We start from the raw sequence: 25,833 nt of genomic DNA on the forward strand, positions 1-25,833 counted from the left end.
CCTAGTAAAACTTAATTTATAGTGTTTGTTGTCGTAATGGAGAAGATCATCGAGTTGTTTAATTTGTGTTTAATCCAATTAATTTCGTTTGTGAATTGTGATCAAATTTTTTTATCATTGTAACACACTTGGCACAATGATATTGTAATAAGGTATATATATATATATTTATTTAATTGTAATAAAATTTATTTTAAGGGGAAGATTTTAGTTTAGAAAAATTATCTACCTCTTAATTTTAATTTAGGTGAATTTTTAATACTTTAAATAATGATCACAAAAAAAAAATTAATTTTTTTGGCAAATTTGGAAAAAAGGTTTTTTTATGGGGGGGAAATGAAAAAAAAGCAAGAAAGAAATAGGGCAAATTGCCGTTTTTCCCCAAATCAAAAATAACCGTAGCAAAACCCTCCTTCCTCGTCCCCAAATCGCAGCTCCGCACCATGCGGACGGCAAATCGCCGGACCCTTTGACTAGGATTTCGCCTCCGCCATGGCTTCGGAGAATGGGCTCTCTCCCAGACTGGCGGCGTTCCAAGGCGATTCGTTTCCATTCTCCTGTGTTGACGGCGAGCGCTCCAGCCAAGGGAAAGTAAGGCCTGCGGGGTTTGCAGCCGTTGGCGGCGACAAGATATTTTCTGGCGAACGCGAAGCCCGATTCCTCAGTGATCTCCACCGCCGCCGTGCCCAGACCCAGGGCTGGGGCGGATTCATGGACGGCGGCTCTCACTCTGGGGATGGACCCAACGATGAGGAGGAGGACGACGAGGTCGCAGAAGGAAACGAAGAGGACGAGGATGTTGACGATGGCGATGGGCTGGTTTCCTTGGAGGAAGGTAACAATAAGATTAACTATAACAGCAGTGGTAGCGTACAAAGTAGTTCGGATAAAATCTGCGACGAGCGAACGATTTCGCAGGAGCATCATTCATCTTTCGGTAAAGCACAAAGAAAAGCTCCCATCTTTTTCTTAATTTTCTGTTATTTCCACCTCTTGATAGCGAATCAGTTGAGTTCTAGGATCGGGTAGAGGTGTCTTGCTGAAAGATGGAAATGGAGGAAGAGGGTGCCTAGAGGATCAATCCTACGAAGTGAGCAGGATGGATGCTTGTCACAATGCGGTTGCCGTCATGGAAACTGAACCATACTATGCACATGCTTTGCCTGGAACGGATGGATTATCCCATCACAAGGAAGACAGAGGGGAGAATGGTTGTGGGTTCAATGGTCGAAAGGAGGCTGGACTAACGACTGGTTATTGGGAGACGTTGAGGACACAACTATCAGATCCTACAACGTGAGTTTATATACTATTATTGATGAAAGATCATTTTTGCAGTACTTGATCTCCAAATGATGTTGTTGACCTCCAAATGATCAATATAATCTAACTGAGAATATATATAAAATTTAAACAAGTTCAACTTACTGAACTGATGCACCTTTTTCTGGCTGTTTAGTTTGTGTTCTGGATTAGGATGATAAAGTAAAACTTGTTCACCACCCATTGTTTCACTGCTTTAGTATTTGCTAATATATTAATATGTTTTGGAGATTTAATCTGCCACCATTTATATCTCTACTGAGTCAACAAGTGAACATCTTTTAGGAAAATGATCTAAGGTCTTTAATATATTTACCTTTCAGATATTAGGTCCTAGTTTACTACTTTACTTGTAGATTGTATTCTACCAAAGTCTTTAGAACTTCATTTGTTTAGGTGGTATTAGAATGTGCTCAATTAGTATCCTACTGCTTAAAGCTGATTGAGTTATTTGGTTCTGCATCAAATAGACTTATCTAGGCTCCTGAGGAAGAGTTTTGCTTTTTTTTATTTATATATGTGTGATTAACTTTTTTTCTTTCAGGGGAGCCCTTATGGATGATGCGATGATACTGTCATGTGGACATTCTTTTGGAATGCAGCGTGTTTATAAAATGGTAAGTTATGACCAGTTCTTATGCTATTTCTCCATTTAATTATTGGCAGTGTGAATCTTTTTCTTTGTCAACCTTTTATTGACTGCTATTATGCTCAGGCCTGAATAGCAACTTCACTGAGAATATAAATTATATGATTGTATGTGTGAAAGAACAAGAGGAAGAAGACAACATATTTTTAATGGTTATGTGTACTTCTGTTACCCAGACTTGGCGTGGATAGCTGACAGAATGGATAGTGTTTAACACCATTTTCTTGGAGTGGGGAGATAGGAACTTGACATTTTGAACAAGGATATGAGGATACAACAAAGATTAAATTGTACTATAATGTTATAGTACTCTTTTGCTTAGGCCTTAAAATGTAAGGATAAAAGTCTTAGAATATTGTAGTCTTGATCATGATTTGGGCAATAGGGCAGTGCAATTCTACAATCTGGATCATCTTAGGTGATCCAACCTCCCCACCCCTCCTTGACGATTGTTGCCAGGTCATTGCATCATCAAGTGAGGGACTGTGCCCCTGCTGCTTCCTCTTGTGCCTTCTGCTATGTCCATTTCATCTTTTCTCACTCATTTCTTTTCTGTGGGTTTCTTCCCTCACCCCCTTTCTACATGAATTTGAAGCTCACTGAGTCCGCCAACTTGATGTGGACATTGTTAACCTTGATCAGACTGCAGTCATGCATGTAGTCCACTGTCTAGACTGCTTTCTTTATCCTGCTAAAGCACTGCAAGGACTCAAATCACAGTTGTCGCCACCATCATTGCATGGGGCAGGTGTGAGATGGAATCTCTATCTTCAAGTCAGACCTTTGGTGTTGATATGGCCTTTTTGAGCTGATTGCTTATTAGGCTTTCTTTTGAACCATGGACCTGTTGTAATTGTTCCATTGTTGGGACAGTTGCTAGTTACACTGCATTTTATGACTGCCGGAGCCCTGGAAATAGAGATATTCAGTAGCACAAGGTACTTAGTCAAATATGGGCAACCGATTATTATTCATCATTCCTTGTTTCTCTCGAAAAAGAAATAATAGTATTCAGTAGTTGATGCATGAATTTAGCAGGTTCTTTTGGAGGGATGATAGCATCATTCGGAGAGTGATCATGCCATGAGATTGAGTTAATGATTCCTGGCTTATTGGGCCATAAATCAGTGTTGACATCTGAAGATTCAAGTTTCTTGAACTTGGTCTGTCTTGTTTAATTTTTGCTAGTTCAGCTGCTGAGTCATCAAGACATATGCATACATATATAAAACAGCGTGATAAACATCTTATGATTTATGAAGGCATTATGGTGATCACAATCGGTAACTTTATGAATATTTTCAAAGTTTTCTAGGAGAAGTTTTAACTATTTTAATTTTTTGAATATCTTTGCTCAAATTAGTTGAGCTATTGGGTATTTGACATATTCTGTTGTTTATTATTATATATAATTAATTCAATCGGAAATTGTGCTTGTATGCTGCACCAGTTTGGTCCTGATATAGCATGCCCTAAGAGGTATTTTTAGATAATTGAGTTTGCACTGTTTCTTGCGTGAAAATGATGTAAATTTATAATTAAGCTTTCTTTGCTTCTCCATGCAGAAAGCTTGTATAACTTGTTCTCAGCCTGTGTCAGACTACTTAGTTCGACCGAATTTGAGTAAGATTTCATTTTGTTTTTCAATGTATCAAAAAATAGTAACTAAAATGGCTGCTGTTTATTGTTCTCCCTCTGTGGCAGTGCCTGTTGATAAATTTCTTTTACTTATTCACCTGTACTGGCAACTCTTCTATTTCCTTTGACATTTTCTGTAATTCACATAACTTGTATATGATTGTCCTTTACATACAGCAATGTGGATATTTCACATGTGAATGCTTGTGACTATGTATGATTATTGTGATTCCAAGGGGTTATTGTAATTGGGAGGACAGACAGCAGAAACACTTGGCTAACTGCCTATTTTGTCTCTTCTAAATTGTGCAAACAAAGTTTGTATCTGTTTGATCGAAAGCATGGAATTGACTTCAAACTAATTTAAAACCTTTTTATGAGGACTTGCACTATCTTGCTCAAGTCCTGTAGGTTTTATGGCATGGCTCAGGCAAGTTGAGGCATTGCTAAGGTGATTCCAATTATCCTAGGTGTATGTCTTTTTCTTAATATTGCGTAGGCAATAGCTTCATTGTGACTAATTGCATGGCTATAGTGCAACATTGCATTTTTGGCTATCCATTTAGGATTTCCTATGATGCATTTAGCAAACAAATGGAAATGTCTATTTGAGTTTTCTATGGTTTGTTGCACTATAGTTTGCATGTTAGAAATTATCCAGTAACTATTCCTTTGTACTTGGAAGCTATCTCTTTTCTCTGGTATGATGATTCTGTATTTGTAATTAGTTGTATAGTATATTACTCATATTCCTCTAGTTTGTACCTAAGGATATCAGAGTTGATCGAATCAATAGATTAGTTTGATCTAGCAAGTGAGTTAAGATTAAAGTAATATGCTATTGCTTATGTGACACTGTGAAACAATTGTCAGTGTTTTTATTGTGTAAATCTGATCTAGTGAGTGGAAGGACATCCAAACATGTCAGCTTATTTCTATTGCTGCAGTTTTCTTGAGTGCTTCCAGTAAATCATGATCCTTTTGATTATGCTTGTTTATTATTTTTACCGGACAACTGTATGAGTTAGCTCATGCTACTACGAGCAACATTCTATCTCACATTTCATATCTCTCTCATCAGCTCTTCGTGCTGCTGTTCAGGCATTCCGTCGTGAAGAGGAGTTGCATTTGTTAAAAGTATCAAGAAGAAAAAGAGAGAAGTTTGAGCAGGTGGGCATTTTGATAGGGCACATTAGTGCTCTTTATGTGGATAGGTTGTATTTTGCATTATATGTGTTTTACCAGGCCTAAATCATTCCCTTTTCCCTATCTGAAGGAAAAATGCAATAACAATGATTCATTTTCCATGGATCTTTCACGCGGTAAAGGTGTTCAATTTCCATTTGCTGTCTCTGACAGGGTTATTATCAAGGTAAATACCAAATGCTAAAGGATTGTTCGCCATGCTGCATTATCTTTATTTTACTGACCTTAAAAAAAAATCATTCAGGGTAACAAGAGGACTCCGCAAAGATTTGTCGGACGAGTAGCAGTTGTGACAGCACAGTGCTTAAATGGATGGTTAGTTACTTTAGATCATGAGTCACTTTATTATGGTTTTAGATGCTAACCTACATGGTTAATTTAACAGCCGTGTCTTGGGCAACTATCACTTGGTAACTATCTGTGCTTTGGAGTCTTTCTTAACCTAAATTCTGATGAGGGAGAACTGAATAAATTGAATTAGGCCAATGAATAATAATGTCGTAGAATTCCAGTCTTTCTTTGTTTGTGCACGATGGCAGTGGTTGTATATGCATGCCTAAGCATAACGTGAATCTTTAGATTTTTTTTCCTTTTTTCATTTATTTTGTCATTTCTTAGTAGCACAAATTCATAAAACTATCAATGCATAATAGGTATGTCGTGAAGACATTGGACAATGCAGAGAGCGTCAAGTTGCAATATCGATCATTAGAAAAGCTTATGGATGATCAAGGCACTGAGATGATATCTGACAAAACCCTAACTCCCAATTGGCTGTAAGGCATTGATGTGTACAAGAGAAATGATTTATAATTTATCCTTTTCTGCTGTTGAACTATATTAGATATAATTCCTAGTAAGTTAAAATGCAGCTGATATGATATACACTGTTTGTATAATGTGTTCCTAGTAATTTGGACAAGCAATATTCCTAGTAAGTTAAAATGCATCTGATTCCCCCTAACTTGGGTAAAACAAAAGTTTCTCATAGGACTACAATCCTAGACGAAATCTTTTGAGATATACTTTGTCATGCAACTTTGAGTTCTAATCTTCTAGGGGAGCTTGTTATCTTGCAACTTTGTCAGAAGCATCCCTTAATTCTGTTTAAACATGAAAATAGAAGTAACCGAGCACTTAGTTTGGAGCTATCACTGTCATATGATGTCTGATCTGTGCTATAGTATCTTTTATCGCAAGGTTCATGGCACTGCTGTTTTGTGATTTCAGTATTTCTAATTGGCAAATATCTATGATAATCAATTGTGGAGATGATTCAATTCAGCTAAAAATTTACCTTCTGTGGAAGTGAAGTGTCGATTGCTTGGTAACATGCAGCAACCATGATATGCAGGTATGAATTTTGAACTTCTGCCAGAACTATTAGAGTTCTTTTGCATTGATTGAACTATTTGAAGATTTTGATTGAACATCAAATATTTACTGTTCAGTTTCATAGGAGTTCAAAATGGCTTATGGACTGCTAAAACATAATGGATTCCTTTATGGCTGAAGAATGGCCAGTTTTTTTGTCAAATTAGAGAGGTGTGGGTAGGCTAAGCTCATTAGTGATTCAAATTGACTGACAGGTCGAGCAAATTAGATGGGCTAGGAGAGCCGACTGGGATTAAGTAAACTGAGTGACCTGTAGGAGTAGCCGAGAAGGCCAGGCAGAGGCAGACGAAGAGAGTAGAGCGAGTTGAGCGGGTTGACAAAATTGGATGGGTTGAGCGGACCGGTTGACTGGGTAGGTCAGGTGAAATAGGCAAACAACTTAGTCCAGAACGAGCTGAATGGATCATGAGTGAAATAGGCAAATATATATATATATATATATATATATATATATATATATATATATATATATATATATATATATATATATATATCCTAAACTGGGTAATTTTATTCCATAAACCAAACTAAGTTCCCCACAATATTGTTGTATATGAGAGTCATTGTTATTCTATAACTCTACCTTTGTTCAACCTTGACAATGAAGTGTTCTATCATTCCATATGATCACAAGAAATTATTTAAATTTAATTGGCTTACCGCTACCTCAATTATGAGGCATTAAATTGTGTCTCTTCTCAAGGTTTGGAGAGTCGTCCAATCCAACCAGTAGATGCTTGAACTAATTGCATTGTGGTAGGCATTAATATTTATTAGAGACACTTCTGCTGCCATTTACCTACAACTTAGGCTCTAATCAATGCATTTATGGTGCTCAACTGTCCATGTACTAATCCATTAAAGCCTATTGCCAAAACTTATCATTTTTTTTGTTTCTTGATGTTTGGTCATTAGTATATGATCCAAATATAGAGATAAGCAAAAATTCGATTAAACTGAATTAATCAGTTGGATATACAATAGAGGTGCCAGAAGATACCACGATATGTAAAATTTACATGTCTGAGTTAGAAGGTTAGTTGATAAAAGAGTTGCGAGTTGTGACCTTGCAAATACATGAGTTGGATTTGGGTTTTTTTATAGAACCCTTGTGAGGACAATGAGCAGCCGCGATGCACACAACGACCAAGTAAGGATAGATTACGGATTTCGATTTGAGTTAAAGGATCGGGTGGTCAGGAACAAGTTGTGAGCTTGAATTGCAAGCTTGTAAATAGAGAGGCTAAGCAATTGACTTGTGATGACCCATTTAAACATGACTCACTTAGCTTTTTCGGCTCAATTTTCAAAACCTAACTATCATAGACCCACACCATATTTCCTGTTTATACCATATTTAGATTAGTGTTGAACAAACAATGATATCTGTTCATAACTTCTTGATTGGAGCACCACATCTACCACATGCAACTTATTAGAAATTGTAGTCGCCGTGTCAAGAGCCACCATACTTCCTGAATTTACGTGGTGAGCGAAATGTGGAGCCGGATCGTCCATAATTAGTGAAAATAATGGTAGAACCGAAAAGAGGCTGAATAATTCATATGATGATGATGGGGCCGATTGCAATAGTTAACAGACTTAATAGGTTGGTGCATAGACCTAATTTATTTTGTCTACTATTACCACTCAGACGACTTTTCTTGAAAAGTTCAGCTCAAAACTGAATCGAAAAGTAAAACTAATAGGTTTGATTCGGTTACTGAATAGGCCTGAGCTGATGAAGAGCATGACCATTTTCATTGATAAAGGCAGGTTTCAAATCCAAAACTTCGACACTAAGACCTTTACCAGCAGCCCTAGCTCTAGCACTTTCTTGTAAAGGTGTCAGGTATAAATACAAATATTAACCCTCTGCAAACCCCAAAAGCTGATGGATTCAAACCCTAAGCTTCTTCCACCGACCAAGATCGACAGCGTTGTCCAACTGTCTCCATCAGCATTTATACTACAATTAACTCTTCCTCTCCTCTCTGCATTAAAGCTTCTGTCTTCATTAGCTGTTCGATCTAGTCAGAATTTAATTTCAGTTTGTCTTTATTATTTAGAGATCAGTGGTCGAGATTAAACCTACCATCAATTAACGATGAAAAATATAAACAATTAATTATTGCTAATTTCCACAGTCATCTAAATTGATGTGATTGCGTTAGTGTAATCGATGTCATTTGTTTCAATGATCGGCGTCAACTTGTTAGACCATCTCATTTAATAATGCAAAAGTTATAAAAAAAAGAAGAAAATCAAAATACTTATAGAAAGTAAATAATAAAAAAATTCTAACCTTTTATGATAAATAATTTTTGTTGAATATGTTTTGCATTGGACATGTGATGGATAATGGCATGGACCTACAAATACTCGTTGGCCGTCACATTAAACGTGGATGGAGGATGTATCTATATAAATATATATATATATATATATATATATATATATATATATATATATATATATAAATTGTACTCCGAATTTATGAATAGATGAATTAAAGGAAAACTATCTACCTTTAAAATTAGGCAGAGAAAAGACAAAACACCTAAATTAAAAAAAAAACAAAACAAAATCATGGCTCACATTGCTAGCCATGTTAGAGCCTTCACTCTGTTGGTCCAAAATATGTATACGCTATAACAAATAATTACAATGTGAATAAAGCTCCTCATAAATACACCTAAAAATAATTAGTTTTATAAAATACATTTATGAAAGAATTTTATTATTGTTGTTTTTGTACAATTTCTAATCCCCCCCCCCCCCCCCCCCCCCCCCCCCCCCCCTTCGTAGATCTGCATTAAATTTCCAACTGCCCCTTCTTCTACCTCCCTCTCCAATTAAACTTGTGATCAGTCCCCAGAAGCGTCTATATAAACCGTCCACGGCAGCCCTTCTCCCCACACACTTCCGGTTGAGTGCAGAAGATCCATCCAACTCATGGCGCACTCAATGCCTCTCGTGGCAGCTCTGCTTCTGGTGTCCGCAGCCATGCTAGCGGTGGCGCCGCAGACGTCGGCAGCGGTGTCGTGCGGGAATGTGGTGTCGGACCTGGCGCCGTGCATCGCGTACGCCCAAGGCAAGACGACAACGCTATCAGCGCCGTGCTGCAGCGGCGTGCGGAACCTGAACAATGCTGCACAGACGACGGCCGACCGGCGGACAGCCTGCACCTGCCTCAAGGGCACCGTCGGCTCCATCAAAGGCATCAATCTCAGTCTCGTCGGCGGCATCCCTGGCAAATGCAACGTCAAAGTCCCCTACCCCATCTCCACCTCCGTCGACTGCAGCAAGTCTGTCTAAAACCTAACTAACTAACTAACTACTTTCTCTTCCTCTTAACTAACTTCATTATTAATAGATCATTAATTTTTCTTTGGTTGATTTGATTTGCAGGGTGACCTAAGAATCCTGTGAGGAAGGTGAAGTAGTGGACGTACTGAAATAAGGATCTGGAGATGGTCACGCGACATGCTCAAGCACTACCCCTACCTATTGCCTTTAATTATGCGTTTTTAATTTAATAGCTTGTGTCGTCTACGGTACGTACTACGTATGACACTGTACACGCATGTCTGCATGCAGTGCATGGTACGTACGTATTGTAATATCATGTCACACAATATTTAATTCTAGTCTGCATCGTGTTGATTTATGATTTGTTTGCCAACTATTTGGGTGAAAAAAAAAACTATATGTGACCAATTAAAAGTATAAGCTAGAGAAGAGATTACAATAACTGCTATAAGGGTAAACATTACTTTAACTAAATGCTCGATATTAAGAAGATGGATCAGTTTTGCTACCTTGAGCAGCATTCTGAAGAGGGTCGGGCAGTGTTTCTGGAACCTGAGCAGTGAGTGGATCACTTTACCCTGTGTCAAAATCAAGAATAGAAGATTCATTCAGTCCGATTGAAAATCATGTTAAACACTGATTTGTTACAGATTGGATAGGTGAGGCAAGTTCATAATTTGATTAAAAAAAATGAAGATAAGAGAGTAATTTGGTGCAATTTTCATATATATTCTTCCCACCAAGATCCACAGCCTGATATCAGTCTCCCTCAGCATTTATTCTGAAATTACTATCATCACAATGTAGCTGTAGCATTAGATGCAATAAATTTTGACCCACATGAGTTTCTGCCAAAGGACTAGAAACTTTACATTTTGCGGATGCCATTAAATCACTGCATCACCATAGATATGACCTGACCCTGTAGCATGTACATGATGCTTCCATATTCACTCACAACGACTTGCAATATCTATCTGAATTTAATTGATATTTGCAGGAACAAGGATTAAGACTTCTGAAGGAATTGAGGACCAGTAATACAGACAAGGAAATTAAGTTTTAAAATTTTCAAATTTTTCATAGAGCTTACTTTGGCAAGATCAGTATTTTAAGATGGAGATTAATACCTTGGCAAATAGTTAAGTTTTAATTTATAAGATAGAACAATTTTGCTAAAGTTTAACTAGGTTAATATATATTTTTTTAATTTGACTGAAACCTCTTAGTTATATGGTTACTTCTTTGCTTAAATATTTTTATTTTACTTTTAATTTTATTTGAACCTTTGGCTGATAATATCTTTAAAACTATAAATGGGTTGAACAAGCACAACCTAGATTGTCCAAAACACAAACCTAGAATGAGATGGCAAATTTGTTGAACCATGTGAAAATAAAACAAGTTTTAAAGAAGACCATCTGACTGAATAATAAAATTGCAGATTACTTGATATTGATGCTAAAGAGAGAAAACAGCATAATATGTATATATCATTCCTCTTTCATTGTCTTTTAGTCAAAATGTCGCACTTTTGATAATAATCAAGCATCTCTTTTTCTTCAGTATAAAACATTTACCTGATCAACTATGGTAGTCCAGAATCCAACAACCAAAGTATAAAGGCCCCTTTAAAAATATATTTGCAACATTCGAGCTCCAGAGTGGGCCATGAGAAAGATGGAGTTAGACACCATATGGCTTATGTTCTTTAACACCTTCAGAACCTAAACCAGCCTGCAAGAAGGAATATGCATTATATATGTATGCATCATCATCATGCATATTCAACTGAAAGCCAATCTTTTCCAAACTTACCATCAAAAACTCTGCATAGATTACCAAAGATAGGATTCCTGGATTAAACGTGGAAGTGCAAATTCTGTATCCCATCAAGCCAAACAATTATATTTTTTTTGTTTCGATCAATTCTGTTTGAATATCTCAGCTGGCTGCTATTACCAGGCCAAGAAATCAGGCTCTAAAACGGCACAACAATCACAATACTTTGAAGCTTCCCTTTAAATCAGTTCAATCGTACTACAACCGGGAAGCTTTGCGATGCTGCAACCTACCAATCCAGTTCTCAGGCGTCCAACATCAGCCCACCTTCCAGCATTTGCATAGATGTTTGACATTATAATATACTCTGCCTCACTTGGTGCTCCCAACTTAGCAAGTTCTGTGAAAGCACTCTCTGCCAATTCAACATTCCCATAGACCTTACAAGCACTAAGAACTGTCTTCCATAGCACTGCATTTGCCTTGACCGGCATCTCCTTGATCATTTGATATGCTTCTTGTATCAAACCGCACCGGCTCAGCAGATCAACCATGCAACCATAGTGTTTCAGGTTGGGCTCAATCTTGTACTCCTCGATCATTCTCTTGAAATAAACTTGTCCCTCTTTTACAAGTCCCTTGTGCCTGCAAGCAATCAATACTCCTACAAAAGTGATATGGTCTGGCCTTGTACCTTCATGGCTTGCCTCCCTCTCCATCGAGGCAAATAGATTGAGAGCCTCCTCTGACTGCCCATGAACGGCCAAAGCCACAATCATTGCATTCCAGCTGGTTACGTGCTTCAGGCGCATTTCAACAAATAGTTTCCAGGCTATGTTCAAGCTTCCGCATTTAGCATACATGTCTAACAGAGCATTACCCACATACCCTTCAATTCGATAACCATTCTTCCACACATAGAAATGCACCTCACGGCCAAGATCCAGTTGACCAGTTTCCGCACACGCAGCGAGAACAGACACAACCGTCAGCTCCGTCGGCTTCACATTGCTGGCCTGCATTTGCTTGAACAAATCCAACGCACGCCCATAATTCTTCTCACGGATGTATCCAGAAATCATGGAGTTCCACGAGACGGCATCCTTCTGAGGCATCTCGTGAAAGACTCTACTCGCGGAAGCCATGTCGCCCGCACGGACGTACCGCGTGATCATGCTGTTCCATGACGAAACATTCTTCTGCGGCATTGAGCGAAAGAGCTCGTCGGACGCGGTGAGGTCCCCGATTCGGAGGTACGCGGTCAGCATGACGTTCCACGAGACGATCGTCTTGTGGGACATTTCGTCGAAGAGCTTGCGGGCGTCGCGGATACCGAACTGGGAGTAGAGAGCCATCAAGGAGTTGCGGACGAGGGGATCGGAGTCGAATCCGAGGCGGAGGATGCGGGAGTGGACGGCGGAGGCCGAGTGGGGGAGGAGAGAGGAGGCGGCGCGGGAGCAGGCCTTGAGGAGAAAGGGGAAGGTGAAGGGGGACGGGGGGATGCGGCGGCGGCACATGAGGGAGTAGACGGGGAGCGCTGCGAGCGGGAATATGCTTCGGGAGAAGGCACGTATCATGGGGTCGCAGAGCAGGGGAAGGGCGGAGGGCGGAGCGGCGGAGAAGAGGCAGCGAGCGTGGTGGAGGCAGCCCCAGGAGCGGAGGGCGGCGAGGGTGAGAAGCTTGGCGTAGAGGCGGATGCAACTGTCGGCGGCGAGGGAGGACTTTACGACTAGGGTTTGCAGCTGGAGAAGGTGGTTCATGGTGCGGCATTTCTCCAGCAGAAGATCGACTTGTTCCAGTGAGTACGAGGAGGCGGCGGCGGTCCTCATTAATACAAGACTACATCTATTCAAAATCGATATATATTTGTATATTCCCAAGAACATGCACATAATTTTGAGTTAGTCCTTAAATATAATTGAGTTGATTAGAAATAGATAAAAATTAAATCTGGATGAAGCAATCTCCTTTTCAGTTGTGGTCAACTCCCATATCTATTCCACACTTCCTTCCGGCCTAAAATTTCAAATGAAAGAATTTATTAGATGGTCAAAAGTCAAGTTTAAACATCTAAAGAATGACCCTTCAACATCAGGTCCTAAAATTATAATCAAAACATGTTTCTCCTTGATGAACAGCGATTCAAGCTTCTTAAATTAAGCTATCGCATTGAGTTTCAAGTTCTAGCATCAATATAGCGATTTGAATTTTGGGTTGTAGATCAAAAACTAAAGCATGATCGCATAATTTCAAACCAAAGGTTTATACAACTACTGCTACGTAAACTGTGTATCGTAATTGTTTGATACAGAAGTAAGGCATTGTGCTTTTGCATGTAGAACATAGGAAGAAAATGGCTGCTGTTTGTTATAATGCACCATCTACGAAGAACTTAGGAAGAAAATGAGTTGATTAGAAAGAACTGAACATTCAAAAATAGAACATTAATTGATCGAGTTTCAAAATCGTTATGACAAGTTCTTCAAAAGTCATTTTTACTAACATTTGCCAGCAAAAATATATACCCTGCAACCAGTACATATTCACTTTTGCTAAGAATTTACACAGCTCACGTGACCCTTTCAAGGCAAATCACCATCGCATGGTGGCTCATCAATATTATCATCATTGTCCAAATGGCCGGCCATGGTGAATCTCAAAGAATCACCTTTGTGAGGAGCCCCTTCTTCAGAATGCAAATTCAAGCAGGACAAGCCAGTTGAAACAGTATCTATATAGGAGGAACCATCACAAAATAACTGGTTGCTGCTAGGAAGTGCAGAATTATTATTCACCATCTGCACGATCATTCAACAAATGAATCCTTGATAAGACACATGAATACTGATCGAATTACAAAAATGAAAGACAAGTACTACTCACATTGGCACAAGAAAAATTTTCACCCAACTTGTTGAGCACAGCAGGGAGGACATTCATCAACTGTGGGCCAGATACAGAGGGTGCAGAAGCCATAAGCATATGAAGTGTCTCCCTGGCATTCTTCTCAATCAAAGATTCTGTCTTTGGGCTCAGAGGGGTTATGAAGCTTGGAAGCAATGGTGAAATGACAGAAGATATAGCCGGTCCAGCACTAACAAGATAGCCCTGACCAGAAGAACAAAAATCGAACATTGGGATGTGGACGATTGGATCAGACATAAAGGGTGTAAATATGGGAAGTTGCTGTGAGCATGGCAAACCCAACGACACAGAAATTGATGAGGGATTTAATGGATCAGGAACAAAAGATGGGAGAGACAAAGCTCGACACTCACCGAGATCAATGGGCAGCCTAGATGGAACAGACGCAACTGTGGATGAAGCAACAGGCAACAAAGAAGACAAAGGTGGAAGAGGTATTAACTCAGAAGGTGTGGATGAAACATGGAAAGGGTTCACTGTGTACTGAAGTGAAGATGGACAAGGGGGGCACCAGCAGTAGTAGGGAGAAAAGGAACTTGAACTACCAATCTGTGTAAGTGGTAGGTGAATAGAGACAGGGCTGAATGTTGAGAAAGAAGGTGGCAATGATGGGATATCAGGAAGGCAACTGGATAGTGTTGAACTTCCACCAGTGTTGCTTGGATTGTCATGCTCCTGTTTGCTTGAGTACGCAACTTTTGAACTTGAAGAAGAAATTGAAGTAATCAGTTCAGAACTTCTCATCGGCGTGCTCAGATGGGCATCTCCATGGTGCTTAATTTTCTCCCTAGTTCGGATGGAGGATAACATTCTTGGCATTTCGTCTTTGAAACTGTTTAGTCTTGGACTAAGACTGCCTTGGCATAAAGAATGAACTTTTCCAGCATGTGCTGACATAGTGCGGGAACGAAATGATCGAGAAATAGAACATGAAGATTGACATTCAGTTTCACTGGGACAGGAGGCAGTTGGACTAACTTCTGCACTGCTTGAGCCCCCAAGAAGATATGCCCGAAGGTGAGTTGCAAATGAATCAAGGCGTGATTCAGAGATTCCAGTAAGACAGGACAAAGAGGGCTTTCTTCTTAGTAAATCTTTCATCTGTGATATGTAATTATTAATAGTAAGCAAGCATTTCTCACAAATAAGACCACCTACAACAGATTAGAATATCAGTCTGCTTAAGTAGAAACATCACTCTTTCACGGATGATGCAAGAACAATGTACTAGTAATCTATGCTATTCTGACTTGCATATGTGAATCAAAGACGAGTATGTACCCTAAGACCAAGAACAATGTACTAGTAATCTTTTTTCACACTGGGGACATTGGATCTCATAAAAATAAAATAAAAAATTTTAGAGATTCAAATTTCAGACAAAGGTACGGGACACAAATTTCATACAATGGATCATAATAGTATGCATATAATATTGTACAAGTATATAATGTATATGTAGTGTTTATAGTTTAGGGGTTTGAAAAGGTATAAAAGTTCATTGAAATGTTCCCTAACGTAATTGGCTTACTATTAACGAATAGTAGATCACCTCCACCCACAAGCTCCACACTTGTCACCTTCTCACTTTTACCTGCCCTTGTTTGCTTGCCCACCTGCTCCTGCCTCATGATAGCTTCCACATGCTGCGCTAGAACACCATATCTTATTCCTCCCACACTTCCTCCTACACTTCTTCCTCATATGCTTATTCTTCATCTTACTCATTTCTTCCTCCTCTGCATTTTCTCAATTTCCTTTTGAAAAGATGATGAGTTCAACAAGCTACATTCGTATATCATACTAATACTCATGTTGTATCATGACAATATGGTAAGAGAGGAAGAACCACCGAGTCCAAGTAGAAATGCTAATAATATGTAATGCAACTATAAAAAGTAGACTAGAGAAAGAATAAACTGAAACCTTATCAAGCAATTCAAGTCCATGGATCTTCAACTTCTCAGAACACCAATAGTACAAGATCTGAGGTCCTGGTAGCTTTAGCAGGAAGGAACGGCCAGAAGTATCAGCCGATATTTCTTCGATAACCACATCAGGGCTATCAAAGTCATTACTCAAAACAGCTAATCTCTCTGTACATCCATCATCCCCAATGAATGAGAGACGCATGTTAGAAGATGTCAACAGATTGAGATTCAGTTGTCCCCTGAACAAAGACACAAAGCAGGGCCTAAAAAACTTGGCAAAACATCTTAAGCAAGAATGTAAATAAAACAAGTGAAAGACCATTCAGTTGTGAATTAAAACTCCTATAACACTTTTGACAAATAAATAAAAGATGAAAGAAATAAATTTAGGTACAGAATATTTACTCCATATTGAAATTTTTGCATCTAAACAAATAAGTTCAACAGGTAGAGCAAAGTCTGTCTATTGTAGATCAAAAAGAATAGACAAAAAAAAAAACCTAGACCATCTGGGTGTTTGACACTGTATTTCCTATGATAGTCACATAATCCATGATGCTGGTCTCAACTTGGAGTGCTATTAACAAAATATCATGTGTCTGACTTAAGTAGAGGTAGAATGGAAAAGGTAGATGAAGGGTCAAAATTTCTCATAACATAAAATAAACAACCTATTTTATTATAAAGAATGACACTGAAACAACTCCATTTGTCTGCGATTTTTGAACACTATTGCTAGCTAACTAGAAGATTTCTCAAGTAGGAATTTACCTTCACTTAGGAAAGAGGTATTTAAGTTAAAATTTGTGAAAAGACTTAGGAATCCAATAGGGAAATATTTTCATAGGAAATTTATCACAAAACCAACTTTATTTAGCAACAACTATGTGAAAAAGTTAAGCTAATAGAAAAAAAAATCAGATAATTAAGATATTTATATCAACTAATGAAAAACAAAAACTGATTGCATGAGTTCCCATCTTCACAACCCATTAAGTTAAGAATAATATTCACTGTTTTATATCCTAGTAGAAAATTAATTTCATAAAAAGATCAAACCAGGTCATGTGTTAAACAACTTAAATCATCTTGACTGAATTAAATTTGCATTACCAAAGGCCAGCTTTATTAAAGCAAGCAAAACAGTAATAGTGGGAACATAAGGACATGAACAATGATGACCAACACAGGCCAAAAAAGTCTTATGGTCAAAGAAAAGGGCATTCCTAAATCAGAAAAATGTTTTCCTGCTAAAGAAAAATGTCTTAACATCACTTTTCTACACTAGAGCTTTGTATCACCGGAAGGAGAGAAAACATAATAGAAAGAAGTAAAGATATGAAAAGAAAGTGAATTAAACAATACAATTTGAGATTTTCTTTAGCAAAGTTTCCATAAACGAGATGAAAAAAAATCAATTATATTTTTATTTGTCTCAATATTAGTGATCAGAAAATGATGAAGAAGGAGATAATTGGGATCAAAGTCTAAGGCAGAGGCTAAAACAGCAACATGGGGCAAGTGGCTGTAATAATACTTGCTGTGTGATTTATGTACATATGTATATATACATACATGTATATATATGAGAGAAAGGCAGCGAAAACTTTTCCTATCATTTTCAAAAATATTTACAAAAAAAGAATCAATCTATCTCTGCCCACCCTTTGTTCTTCCTCTCCAATTTCTCTCAAATATAAAAGATTAAAGCCTAGGAGATAATTATTCTGAACACAATAAACAAGTGATCATACATAATAAATTGCCAAATACAAAGGCATGGCAAAAAATGAATTAATGGCTAAAAAGATAGCATACAACAAAAACAACTACGAAAGCAGAATTTATAAGGCAACGAATGAAAAGGCTAACATACAACAAAAAAATTTCCTTTATGCAATGGTACAAATCTAAAAATACTTGATATCAGACTAAAAGTGTGTAATTTATGCACCTAACTTGCATAAATAAAATATTATGGGCCTTCCTCCAAAACTCAACCAAAAACTATGCATGCAAACCTCCTAATAAATATCTACTGCTAGAAATGGATCCTGCTGCTAGAATCCACTGGATATGAGAACAATTATATAAATAAATGTATCATAAGTCCATGTAAGAATCTACCTTCTTTTGCTCATAAATCACAGATCTTAATAGAACATCACAAACGCCCAATTTACCTACAAATCAAAAGTTAATTTCACTTGAAATGATGAACCATGCCATCACTAGTAAAACTCAGATAGAATCCTGCAATCATTGATAAACAACAAAGACGATATATCTTCCAAACGCTTGAAAAAAAACTAACTTAATATAAAAGTGCAAGTGCAATCTCATATCCAAACAGTAAACTAGCTAATGGCCTGAAACCACAATGACAATTGAAGTGAAGAATATGGCAAGGCTAGAGTAAGACAATTGAAAGTCTATTATTCAGACTTGATAGAATAGCACCAAACAGAGAAGTGTCATAAAGTCAAAAGCTATCCACTGCATACCAGGTTAGTAAAACCGAGAACACCCTATCCTTCACACAACCGATAGTGATTATCCAACCTATTACTGTTTTAATTTATGAGCACAGCTTCCTATTTATGTGGGAGACATTAAGTTTTAGTCATATTTTCATGAAGGGTTCAGAATATTCTAATGATTCATATTTTGCACCATCAAATGAGTAGATATCATTATACACAACCCTTAAATCATCATGAGAAAAGTTTTAAATGAGATCATTGTTAGAATCTCTTAATAGCATATAACTTAAAGCAAGATGTCACTTTTCTAATTATGAACATTTCCATTAAATATAGAAAGTTAATATTCCTCAAGGATTTAGAAATGAGGTTATCAAAAGACAGCCACATTATATGTATCATGATGACCCTCACGTATCCTCTAGGTCATAAATTTTGATTTAAAATTATGTAAAATTAGGAGAAAACTACCATCTTTTTCCTAACCTTTTATTTACCACCATTATGTACTTGCACAGAAGGAAAAATCTTGTAATCAAGAAGACAACTATTTCTACTAAGAGAATTTTGTTAAAAGTCAATCACAAAGGTATAAAGAAGCATAATTTTCAACAAAGAAAGATTTAGTTGAATCATATCACAGTGTCTGATATCAATTTCAGATCATTTACTTTTAATGTACAAGTGATTTCAGTGGTGGGTTACTTTTCTGCTTTCCAAATGCCACATATCTGCAATGTATTGTACAGTAGAAGATATTAATCATGATCCAAATCTATCAGAAATTATACTGCTGCAAACTTCAATGCTCCATGATGAAGTAACTTAAAAATTATGAAATCATTTTCATTTTGTTTTCACTAGAATGCATGGCTATTATAATATCTAGCAATCTAATACTTGAGTATATCTGGCAGTAGGCCCTCTCTCCCAATATATCATAAAAATTCCAAGAATGAAACAGAAGCATTAGATAATTTACGCAATGGAAACAGGAACTGACCTGCATTAATTGCTTGAAGACCTCTTCTAAACCTTTGAAAGAATTCTTGAAGACCTTAGAAGACCTCCGGATGAATTTTGAAAAGAATTCTATGAGAAATTTCGGATAGGAAATTCTATTTATAAAAGAAAATTACTGGAATTTTATTTAAAATTTTTTTGAAAAAAAATTCGAATAAGAAAGAAATTTTTTTATAAGAATTTCCGCTAAGAAATTTTGTCTCTTCTCATACAAAATTTTATTATAAAATTTTGTGAATTAATTTTGTTAAATTAACAAAATATTAATTATGGAATCTCGCTAAATATTAGCAAAATATAATTAAAAAGATTTTGTTAAAGATAAGAACAAAATTAATATAATGGAAATTTATTAAAAAGATAACTAATCTTATCCGATTAGATTTTATTAGATTTATTCTAATAAAATTTTATAAAAAGATTTATTTCTAAATAAATTTGGATAAGATAAGATTATTAGAATATTTCTAATAAAATCTTATAAGAGATTTATTTCTAAAATAAATCTAGATAAGATATGTTTATTAGATTATTTCTAATAAATTTTTCTTAGAGATTCTATTAGAACTTTTCTAACTAAATCTTGATAAGAAAATTTATTAGAATCTTAAATTTCCATGATGCTTGTCTATATAAAAGGAGGTTTAGAGGAGGCTTTAAATAATTAATCTTCTTGATTTCTCTCCTTGAGTCTCGGCGACACTCTCCCTTCTCCTTTTCGCCGCCCACATCCCTCTCTTCTCCTCTTTAGGACCGGGCGGCCACTAGGGTTGCTTCTCCTCTTCTAATCCCTTGAGATCCGTGCCGCTCCCTTGGTGGTTTCACTCCCAACACTGGTTGCTAAGAACAAGAAGGAAGGAGAAGAAAGGAAGAAGGAAAGGAGAGATTGATTGGTTGATTTTCTTTTTTGGTGGAGATATTCTCGAAAGGTCGTTGCCCACACAACGTTCGAGAAGAGGAGAGGGATACAGCAGAAGATGGAGAGGTCGTCTACATCCTTCAAGTCCGAAGAAAAGGTATAATTTAATGTTTCCACATTAATTAAATTATACTTTTCATATTGGATCTTGTAAACCAAACACAAGAGCCCAATGATCTAAACGAGTCGATCAAATTTCGTTTGATCGACTATGAGGGCAACTTGAGATCGTTTCCGGAAAATTTTTGTTTTGCAAGAATCTGTAGGATCGAAATACGCGCTAGAGGAGGGGTGAATAGCGCATTGCACGCTTTTCAACTTTCATAAGTTCTCGAACGATGTGGAAGCAAAACAATAAGAGTAATGCAGCGAAAATATAAAGTACAGAAAATAAGGGACTCGTTTGTTTTTACTTGGTTTATAACGCAACGCTGCTACTCAAAGACCCACGATCCTTGACCGTTTATGTTGGGTAATCCACTAAGGCACTTGCCCCTTTACGGCAGCAAGTGTATCGAAAAAACTGTACAAACTTTGAATACAATGATTAATTAAATGAAATACAGAGTTACCAAATTTTTGGCTTTTCTCGGTCACTCCTCGGAAGTAAACTTCGGCGCCTTGGTGTAGAATGGAGTGGCTTGAAGCAAGTACATCACCGACGTCAAAAAGGCAGGGCTCGGGAGTCGCGAGAACGGAGTTTGGAGGCGTTTTTTAAGGAATGCTTTGGCTGCTGGTCGTGGGCGCCTTTTATAGGCTTGCTGAGTCGACTCAGATGCAGATCTGGGTCGACTCCAGCCTGCGTGGGAGATTAAGTTCTATCATCTTCGCCCGACTTCTTCTCTGAGTCGACTCCGATTGACTTCTGGGTCGACTCCAATCGCGGTGGCAGCGGCGTTGATAATATTTTGACCTGAGTCGACTCAAAACCTCACCAGAGTCGACTCCAGGCTGAGTTGGCGGAAAGTCGACGCGCAGACTTCCGGATTCCCGCTGACTTGGCTGGAGTCGACTCCAAAACCCATCTGAGTCGACTCTAGACCCGAATTTTTAGCTTTTCGTCCGGAGTTCGTATTCGTCTGAATTTTCCTTCCTGCAAAAGATGTTAGTGTTAGGAAGTATATGAAAAGACTAGCTCTTTTGTATATAAACATTTATGAAATAAAGTATCATGTTTTGGTCAAATGATTGCAATAGGTAATTTTGCAATAAAGTCCTCTTAGTTCACATTATAGATAACTTGGTGTCTGTGAGACACAGAAGACCATGATTATCAGTCCCCTGTGAATTATAAACTAAGGCTCACAACCAAGATGGTGTTGGACAACCCATCGGGAACGGTTGTAGTGTAATTCGGTTACTGTCTGTCTTGACTATAGAATTACACTAGTGCACTTTGTGTGCATTGAGTAGAACCATTGAGGTTGTTCGATTTACACTGACTCACAAATTGAACAAGACCTCTGTTATTATAATTATGCACTCTTAATCCCGATGTAATAAATGGGCACCTATAGGTAGTAATTATTGCTTTGATTTACCAAAGGGTGAGATCTTTCCGTCGATCAAATATTCTCGGTAAGTTGGGTGATGTTACTGTCTATACGGTGTGCTAATTATTCGTGTCCGGTAATGTCCCCTTGAAGAGCTCATAAGGATTGTGTTGCTGGACTTGGTCTATAAGGTTGAGTGTGCTTAGATGTCGATTATTGAGTTATTATATAATTGACGGGAATCGGGGAGCAATGCATAAAATGTAAGAAGGAACCCATAAGTAAGGGATTGATGATGATCCTCTAGTGGAATGGATCGTTATTGATGGATGTAGGTGTGTATTCGGGGTTGAATACGGGATCCAAAACCCATCAGAAGGCCAGATCCAATACCTCCTCGAGGTCCCCACTGTAGCCTAAAGACATCTTCAAAAGGATGCAATCAAACGGATAAGATTAATTCTCAACCGTCGGATGTGATTTAATCTCAACCGTTGGATGAGATTGGTTCTCGACTGTAGGATGAGTTAATGGATGAGATCAACTTGTATCCATGGGATTAGATCAAGTTGCATCCATTGGATCGAAATAAATAAAGAAGAATTGAAGAGAATAGATTAGAACCGTTGGATGAGATTAAGTCGTCTCCGATGGACAAGATCTATCCGGTTCGGTTTTAATTCTCTTCGGAAGGAAGAACCGGTTCACGAGGTGAACCAGAGTTGGTTCAATGAACCACACGCCCAAAGGAATGGATCAGGTCCGTTGGATCGAATCAATTAAGTTATATTAAAGAAGATTATACCATAACCGTTAGATGAGATTAAGTTGCATCCGACGGATGAGATCTCTTCAGTTCGGTTTTATTTTTTCTTTAATATAAAGTTGGTTCTCGGATTGAACCAATATTTAAAGGGAGTTCATTTATGGCAGATAACGGCACATTGAATACGGAGAAAGAGGAAGAATAAGAGGAAGACCAAGAAGAATTGGATTTGGAAGTGGAAGAACAAGAGGAAGAATAAGAGTACCACAAAGGTCTTTTAATCTGCCCTTGGTGCTTGCTCGCCCTTTACTAAAAGTTGCTCTAATTACCAATTTTACCTACTCAATACTTTTGCCTAATTAAGTTATGCAAGTGCATGCATTCCTATATGGTAGGAATGTTTATACCATGTAACAAGAATGAGACACGGGATGTCTGTAAGCTGATCACAACCTAATGGTGTTAATTCTATGACAGAAGGCAACCTTAGTGAGGAGATTTTTGAAAGATTTCCCAATTGAGTAAATCCCACCTATGAGATTTTGGAAAAATAGTATTGCTAGTTAACACAGTGTAAAAGGTAAAATAGTTCTTCTCTACTAGACCGTTGTATTAACTTATTCTTACCTTATTTCCAGGATCCCTCCTTTCATGCCCTTGATAGTTCTCCCTTTCTACTTCAAATCTTTTCTACAAAATCAGAAAATTAATGTTCAAAATTTACCTGAAAAAAAAAACAGAACTTAGAAATGTAAGCCCATTTCTTTTCATAATCAATTTATATAAAGAGACATGGAAGTGAAATCAAGACACCATACTTAACTTGAAACTTACATTTTTTTTACCACATTTGTTTGTATGGGGTGTATGTGAATTATTATTTTCATACAGCAATTAAAGATCACTTTCACAAAACTATTGCGATGCAGCTTCAAAACTATCAACTAGCAGTAGCAACTACAGATACAGAACTCAAAGTTCCAAAAGTGAGACACAACAACAAAGGCTAATCTTTTCCATTGAAGAAATCAACAAGGCTACATCAAATTTTGCCATAGAAAACAGAATTGGGCAAGGAGCATTTGGTGCAATATATAAGGGCAAACTCAAGGATGGATCCCTCATTGCAGTGAAACAAGACAAAAAGGTAGGAAGCTCTTTTTAGTTATCAATCAGCTAACAATTTTTTTCTCTAAGAGCAATTACTGCACTTAAAAAGTGAGAAATATAAAACTAACTTCAGCTGATTGAGACATGACAGAATATGAATGACAAGTACGTAGTAAGCGTAGAGTTCAAGAGTGAAATAGAAATTCTGTCACAAGTCGAGCATTCAAACCTAGTCAGACTTCTTGGATATTTGGAGACTGATAGAGAACGTCTGATGGTGGTTGAGTATGTTAGCAACGGCAATCTACGTGAACACTTGGATGGTAGGCAATGTTTTTTTTTCCTACACTGAAATACATATTGATTCAGAAAGAAAAAGTATAGAACATTACCAGGTTCTGTGATTTTCAAGATAAGTATGAATGCAATGTTTAGCAGGTTATATATAGTTTACTGAAATTTTGATAGGTAATGCAATTCTATGCAGGAACAAGAGGAAGTGGTCTAGAGATTGGGGACCGACTCAACATTGCTATTGATGTAGCTCATGCTATTGCTTATATGCACACTTATGCAGGTAGCTAACTGTGTTTAGCATGGTTCTTTAACATTTAATTTTAGAAGCCACCAACATAGACGTTTGAACTCCTACTAGCAGCTAAAACAAGAGAAATTGTATTTTAGCATGTCAGCTTACCTACATATCATAATCTTCTTAGATATGACAGGCCTCTGAGATAGGATCTGTCAATCATTGACAAACTACAAAATTATAGTGATACAAGGATAAGATCCGTGTTGTAATTTCAACAAGAACATATCCAGATTGCTGCTAGAGTAGATAATAGAATAGCCGAGGAAAATAGAACTGACCTTCAATTAGCACAATTATCTGATGCATCACAACTTGCAAATGTAAGGCTTGATTCTTTTGGTTTGTTTGATCTGGCAGATCAGCCGATCATCCACAGAGACATTAAGGCCTCGAACATCCTGCTGACGGAGAAGCTCCGGGCGAAGGTGGCGGACTTCGGGTTCGCCCGGCTGGTGGAGGAGGACCCGGAGAAGACGCACGTATCGACCCAGATCAAGGGCACGGCGGGGTACCTGGACCCGGAGTACCTCCGCACCTACCAGCTAACGGAGAAGAGCGATGTGTACTCCTTCGGAGTCCTCCTGGTGGAGATGATCTCGGGGAGGCGTCCCATCGAACGCAACCGCGCCAGCCGGGAACGCATGACCACGCGATGGGTAGTGCCTTCTTTCTTCGCCCTTTTCGGGCTTCGCTTAATCGCTTCCCCATGGTCGTCCTTCTAACGGGTTAATAATGTGGGGTGATGGACGCAGGCGATCCGGAGGTTCAAGGAAGGGGGCGTGGCGACGGCGATGGACCCGCGGGTGCGGCGGAACCCGGCGTCGGTGGAGGCGGCGGAGAGGGTTCTAGGGCTGGCGGAGCGGTGCCTGGCTGAAGAGAGAAAGTCGAGGCCGGCGATGAAGGAGTGCGCGGAAGTGATGTGGGGGATCCGAAGGGACTATCAGCTCATGCTGAAGCCGCGGACGGTGACGGCACCGGCGCCATCATCGTCGTTAACTGCGATTGAGGAAGAAGTGGTCTCTGGAAGCGGAGAGACTGGGAAAAAAAGCGCGAAGAAGATGGCTTGAAACGGCACTGTCTTTTTCCTGTTTCATAAAATACGTAGTGTTCTAGGTGTTCTCGGACTTTTAAAAAGTCCCACAGTCTTGAAAGTCATTAATCCTTGTTAATAATTTTTAATTAAATATTCCTTGTGATGGATTTAAATATAGATATATGTATATACAGGTCTGATATCTTGTCCGACGCTCCCGTGCGATCCCGCTGCGCAGCCAACCTTTCGT

At 38.2% G+C, this 25,833-nt stretch overlaps 5 protein-coding genes across 7 annotated transcripts; 3 read left to right on the top strand and 2 right to left on the bottom strand.

The window, feature by feature from the left end:
* The first annotated feature begins 407 nt into the window (after positions 1 to 407).
* Positions 408 to 5,787, top strand: LOC141839028 (uncharacterized). Its single transcript, XM_074726679.1, has 8 exons — positions 408 to 937; positions 1,020 to 1,296; positions 1,868 to 1,940; positions 3,538 to 3,595; positions 4,692 to 4,780; positions 4,887 to 4,982; positions 5,061 to 5,131; positions 5,470 to 5,787. The coding sequence occupies exons 1-8, from the start codon at positions 493 to 495 to the stop codon at positions 5,594 to 5,596; spliced, it is 1,236 nt and encodes a 411-aa protein (XP_074582780.1). The 5' UTR covers positions 408 to 492; the 3' UTR covers positions 5,597 to 5,787.
* Positions 5,788 to 9,119: 3,332 nt separating this feature from the next.
* LOC141840048 (non-specific lipid-transfer protein 1-like) lies at positions 9,120 to 9,881 on the top strand. Its single transcript, XM_074727927.1, has 2 exons — positions 9,120 to 9,519; positions 9,623 to 9,881. The coding sequence occupies exons 1-2, from the start codon at positions 9,167 to 9,169 to the stop codon at positions 9,630 to 9,632; spliced, it is 363 nt and encodes a 120-aa protein (XP_074584028.1). The 5' UTR covers positions 9,120 to 9,166; the 3' UTR covers positions 9,633 to 9,881.
* Positions 9,882 to 9,972: 91 nt separating this feature from the next.
* On the bottom strand, positions 9,973 to 13,134 carry LOC141840049 (pentatricopeptide repeat-containing protein At1g74630-like). 2 transcript variants are annotated; one of them, XM_074727930.1, is made up of 3 exons: positions 11,366 to 13,134; positions 11,104 to 11,260; positions 9,973 to 10,101 (listed from the first exon to the last, which is right to left on the bottom strand). In XM_074727930.1, exon 1 carries the CDS (start codon positions 13,132 to 13,134, stop codon positions 11,545 to 11,547), a length of 1,590 nt encoding a protein of 529 aa, XP_074584031.1. In that variant the 3' UTR covers positions 9,973 to 10,101; positions 11,104 to 11,260; positions 11,366 to 11,544. The 2 variants fall into 2 exon arrangements, with proteins under 2 accessions (XP_074584031.1, XP_074584030.1); XM_074727929.1 differs by having other exon boundaries at positions 11,342 to 13,134.
* Positions 13,135 to 13,728: 594 nt separating this feature from the next.
* LOC141839357 (uncharacterized) lies at positions 13,729 to 19,648 on the bottom strand. 2 transcript variants are annotated; one of them, XM_074727086.1, is made up of 4 exons: positions 18,289 to 19,648; positions 16,157 to 16,400; positions 14,189 to 15,331; positions 13,729 to 14,103 (listed from the first exon to the last, which is right to left on the bottom strand). In XM_074727086.1, the coding sequence occupies exons 1-4, from the start codon at positions 18,300 to 18,302 to the stop codon at positions 13,888 to 13,890; spliced, it is 1,617 nt and encodes a 538-aa protein (XP_074583187.1). In that variant the 5' UTR covers positions 18,303 to 19,648; the 3' UTR covers positions 13,729 to 13,887. The 2 variants fall into 2 exon arrangements, with proteins under 2 accessions (XP_074583187.1, XP_074583185.1); XM_074727084.1 differs by having other exon boundaries at positions 16,157 to 19,648.
* LOC141837238 (calmodulin-binding receptor-like cytoplasmic kinase 1) lies at positions 18,542 to 25,734 on the top strand. Its single transcript, XM_074724677.1, has 6 exons — positions 18,542 to 18,576; positions 23,746 to 23,992; positions 24,107 to 24,278; positions 24,443 to 24,532; positions 24,908 to 25,206; positions 25,303 to 25,734. Exons 1-6 carry the CDS (start codon positions 18,542 to 18,544, stop codon positions 25,615 to 25,617), a joined length of 1,158 nt encoding a protein of 385 aa, XP_074580778.1. The 3' UTR covers positions 25,618 to 25,734.
* Positions 25,735 to 25,833: the final 99 nt, after the last annotated feature.

This window comes from Curcuma longa, chromosome 11 (genome assembly GCF_044706935.1).
Source record: "Curcuma longa cultivar G26 ecotype Majalengka, Jawa Barat chromosome 11, ITB_CL_G26_1.1, whole genome shotgun sequence".
Taxonomy (NCBI): domain Eukaryota; kingdom Viridiplantae; phylum Streptophyta; class Magnoliopsida; order Zingiberales; family Zingiberaceae; genus Curcuma; species Curcuma longa.

Excerpts from the sequence above, each read along its gene's own strand:
- LOC141837238 (XM_074724677.1), top strand. The coding sequence starts at position 18,542 with ATGACAATTGAAGTGAAGAATATGGCAAGGCTAGA. Across the intron at positions 23,993-24,106 it reads CAGTGAAACAAGACAAAAAG|AATATGAATGACAAGTACGT; the intron begins GTAGGAAGCTCT and ends GAGACATGACAG. Across the intron at positions 25,207-25,302 it reads AACGCATGACCACGCGATGG|GCGATCCGGAGGTTCAAGGA; the intron begins GTAGTGCCTTCT and ends TGATGGACGCAG.
- LOC141840048 (XM_074727927.1), top strand. The coding sequence starts at position 9,167 with ATGGCGCACTCAATGCCTCTCGTGGCAGCTCTGCTTCTGGTGTCCGCA.
- LOC141839357 (XM_074727084.1), bottom strand. The coding sequence starts at position 16,483 with ATGGTCTTTCACTTGTTTTATTTACATTCTTGCTTAAGATGTTTTGCC. Across the intron at positions 15,332-16,156 it reads GACTTGAATTGCTTGATAAG|ATGAAAGATTTACTAAGAAG; the intron begins GTTTCAGTTTAT and ends TACATATCACAG. Across the intron at positions 14,104-14,188 it reads AAAATTTTTCTTGTGCCAAT|ATGGTGAATAATAATTCTGC; the intron begins GTGAGTAGTACT and ends ATGATCGTGCAG.
- LOC141840049 (XM_074727930.1), bottom strand. The coding sequence starts at position 13,134 with ATGAGGACCGCCGCCGCCTCCTCGTACTCACTGGAACAAGTCGATCTT.
- LOC141839028 (XM_074726679.1), top strand. The coding sequence starts at position 493 with ATGGCTTCGGAGAATGGGCTCTCTCCCAGACTGGCGGCGTTCCAAGGC. Across the intron at positions 1,297-1,867 it reads CAACTATCAGATCCTACAAC|GGGAGCCCTTATGGATGATG; the intron begins GTGAGTTTATAT and ends TTTTTCTTTCAG. Across the intron at positions 4,781-4,886 it reads AAAGAGAGAAGTTTGAGCAG|GAAAAATGCAATAACAATGA; the intron begins GTGGGCATTTTG and ends CCCTATCTGAAG.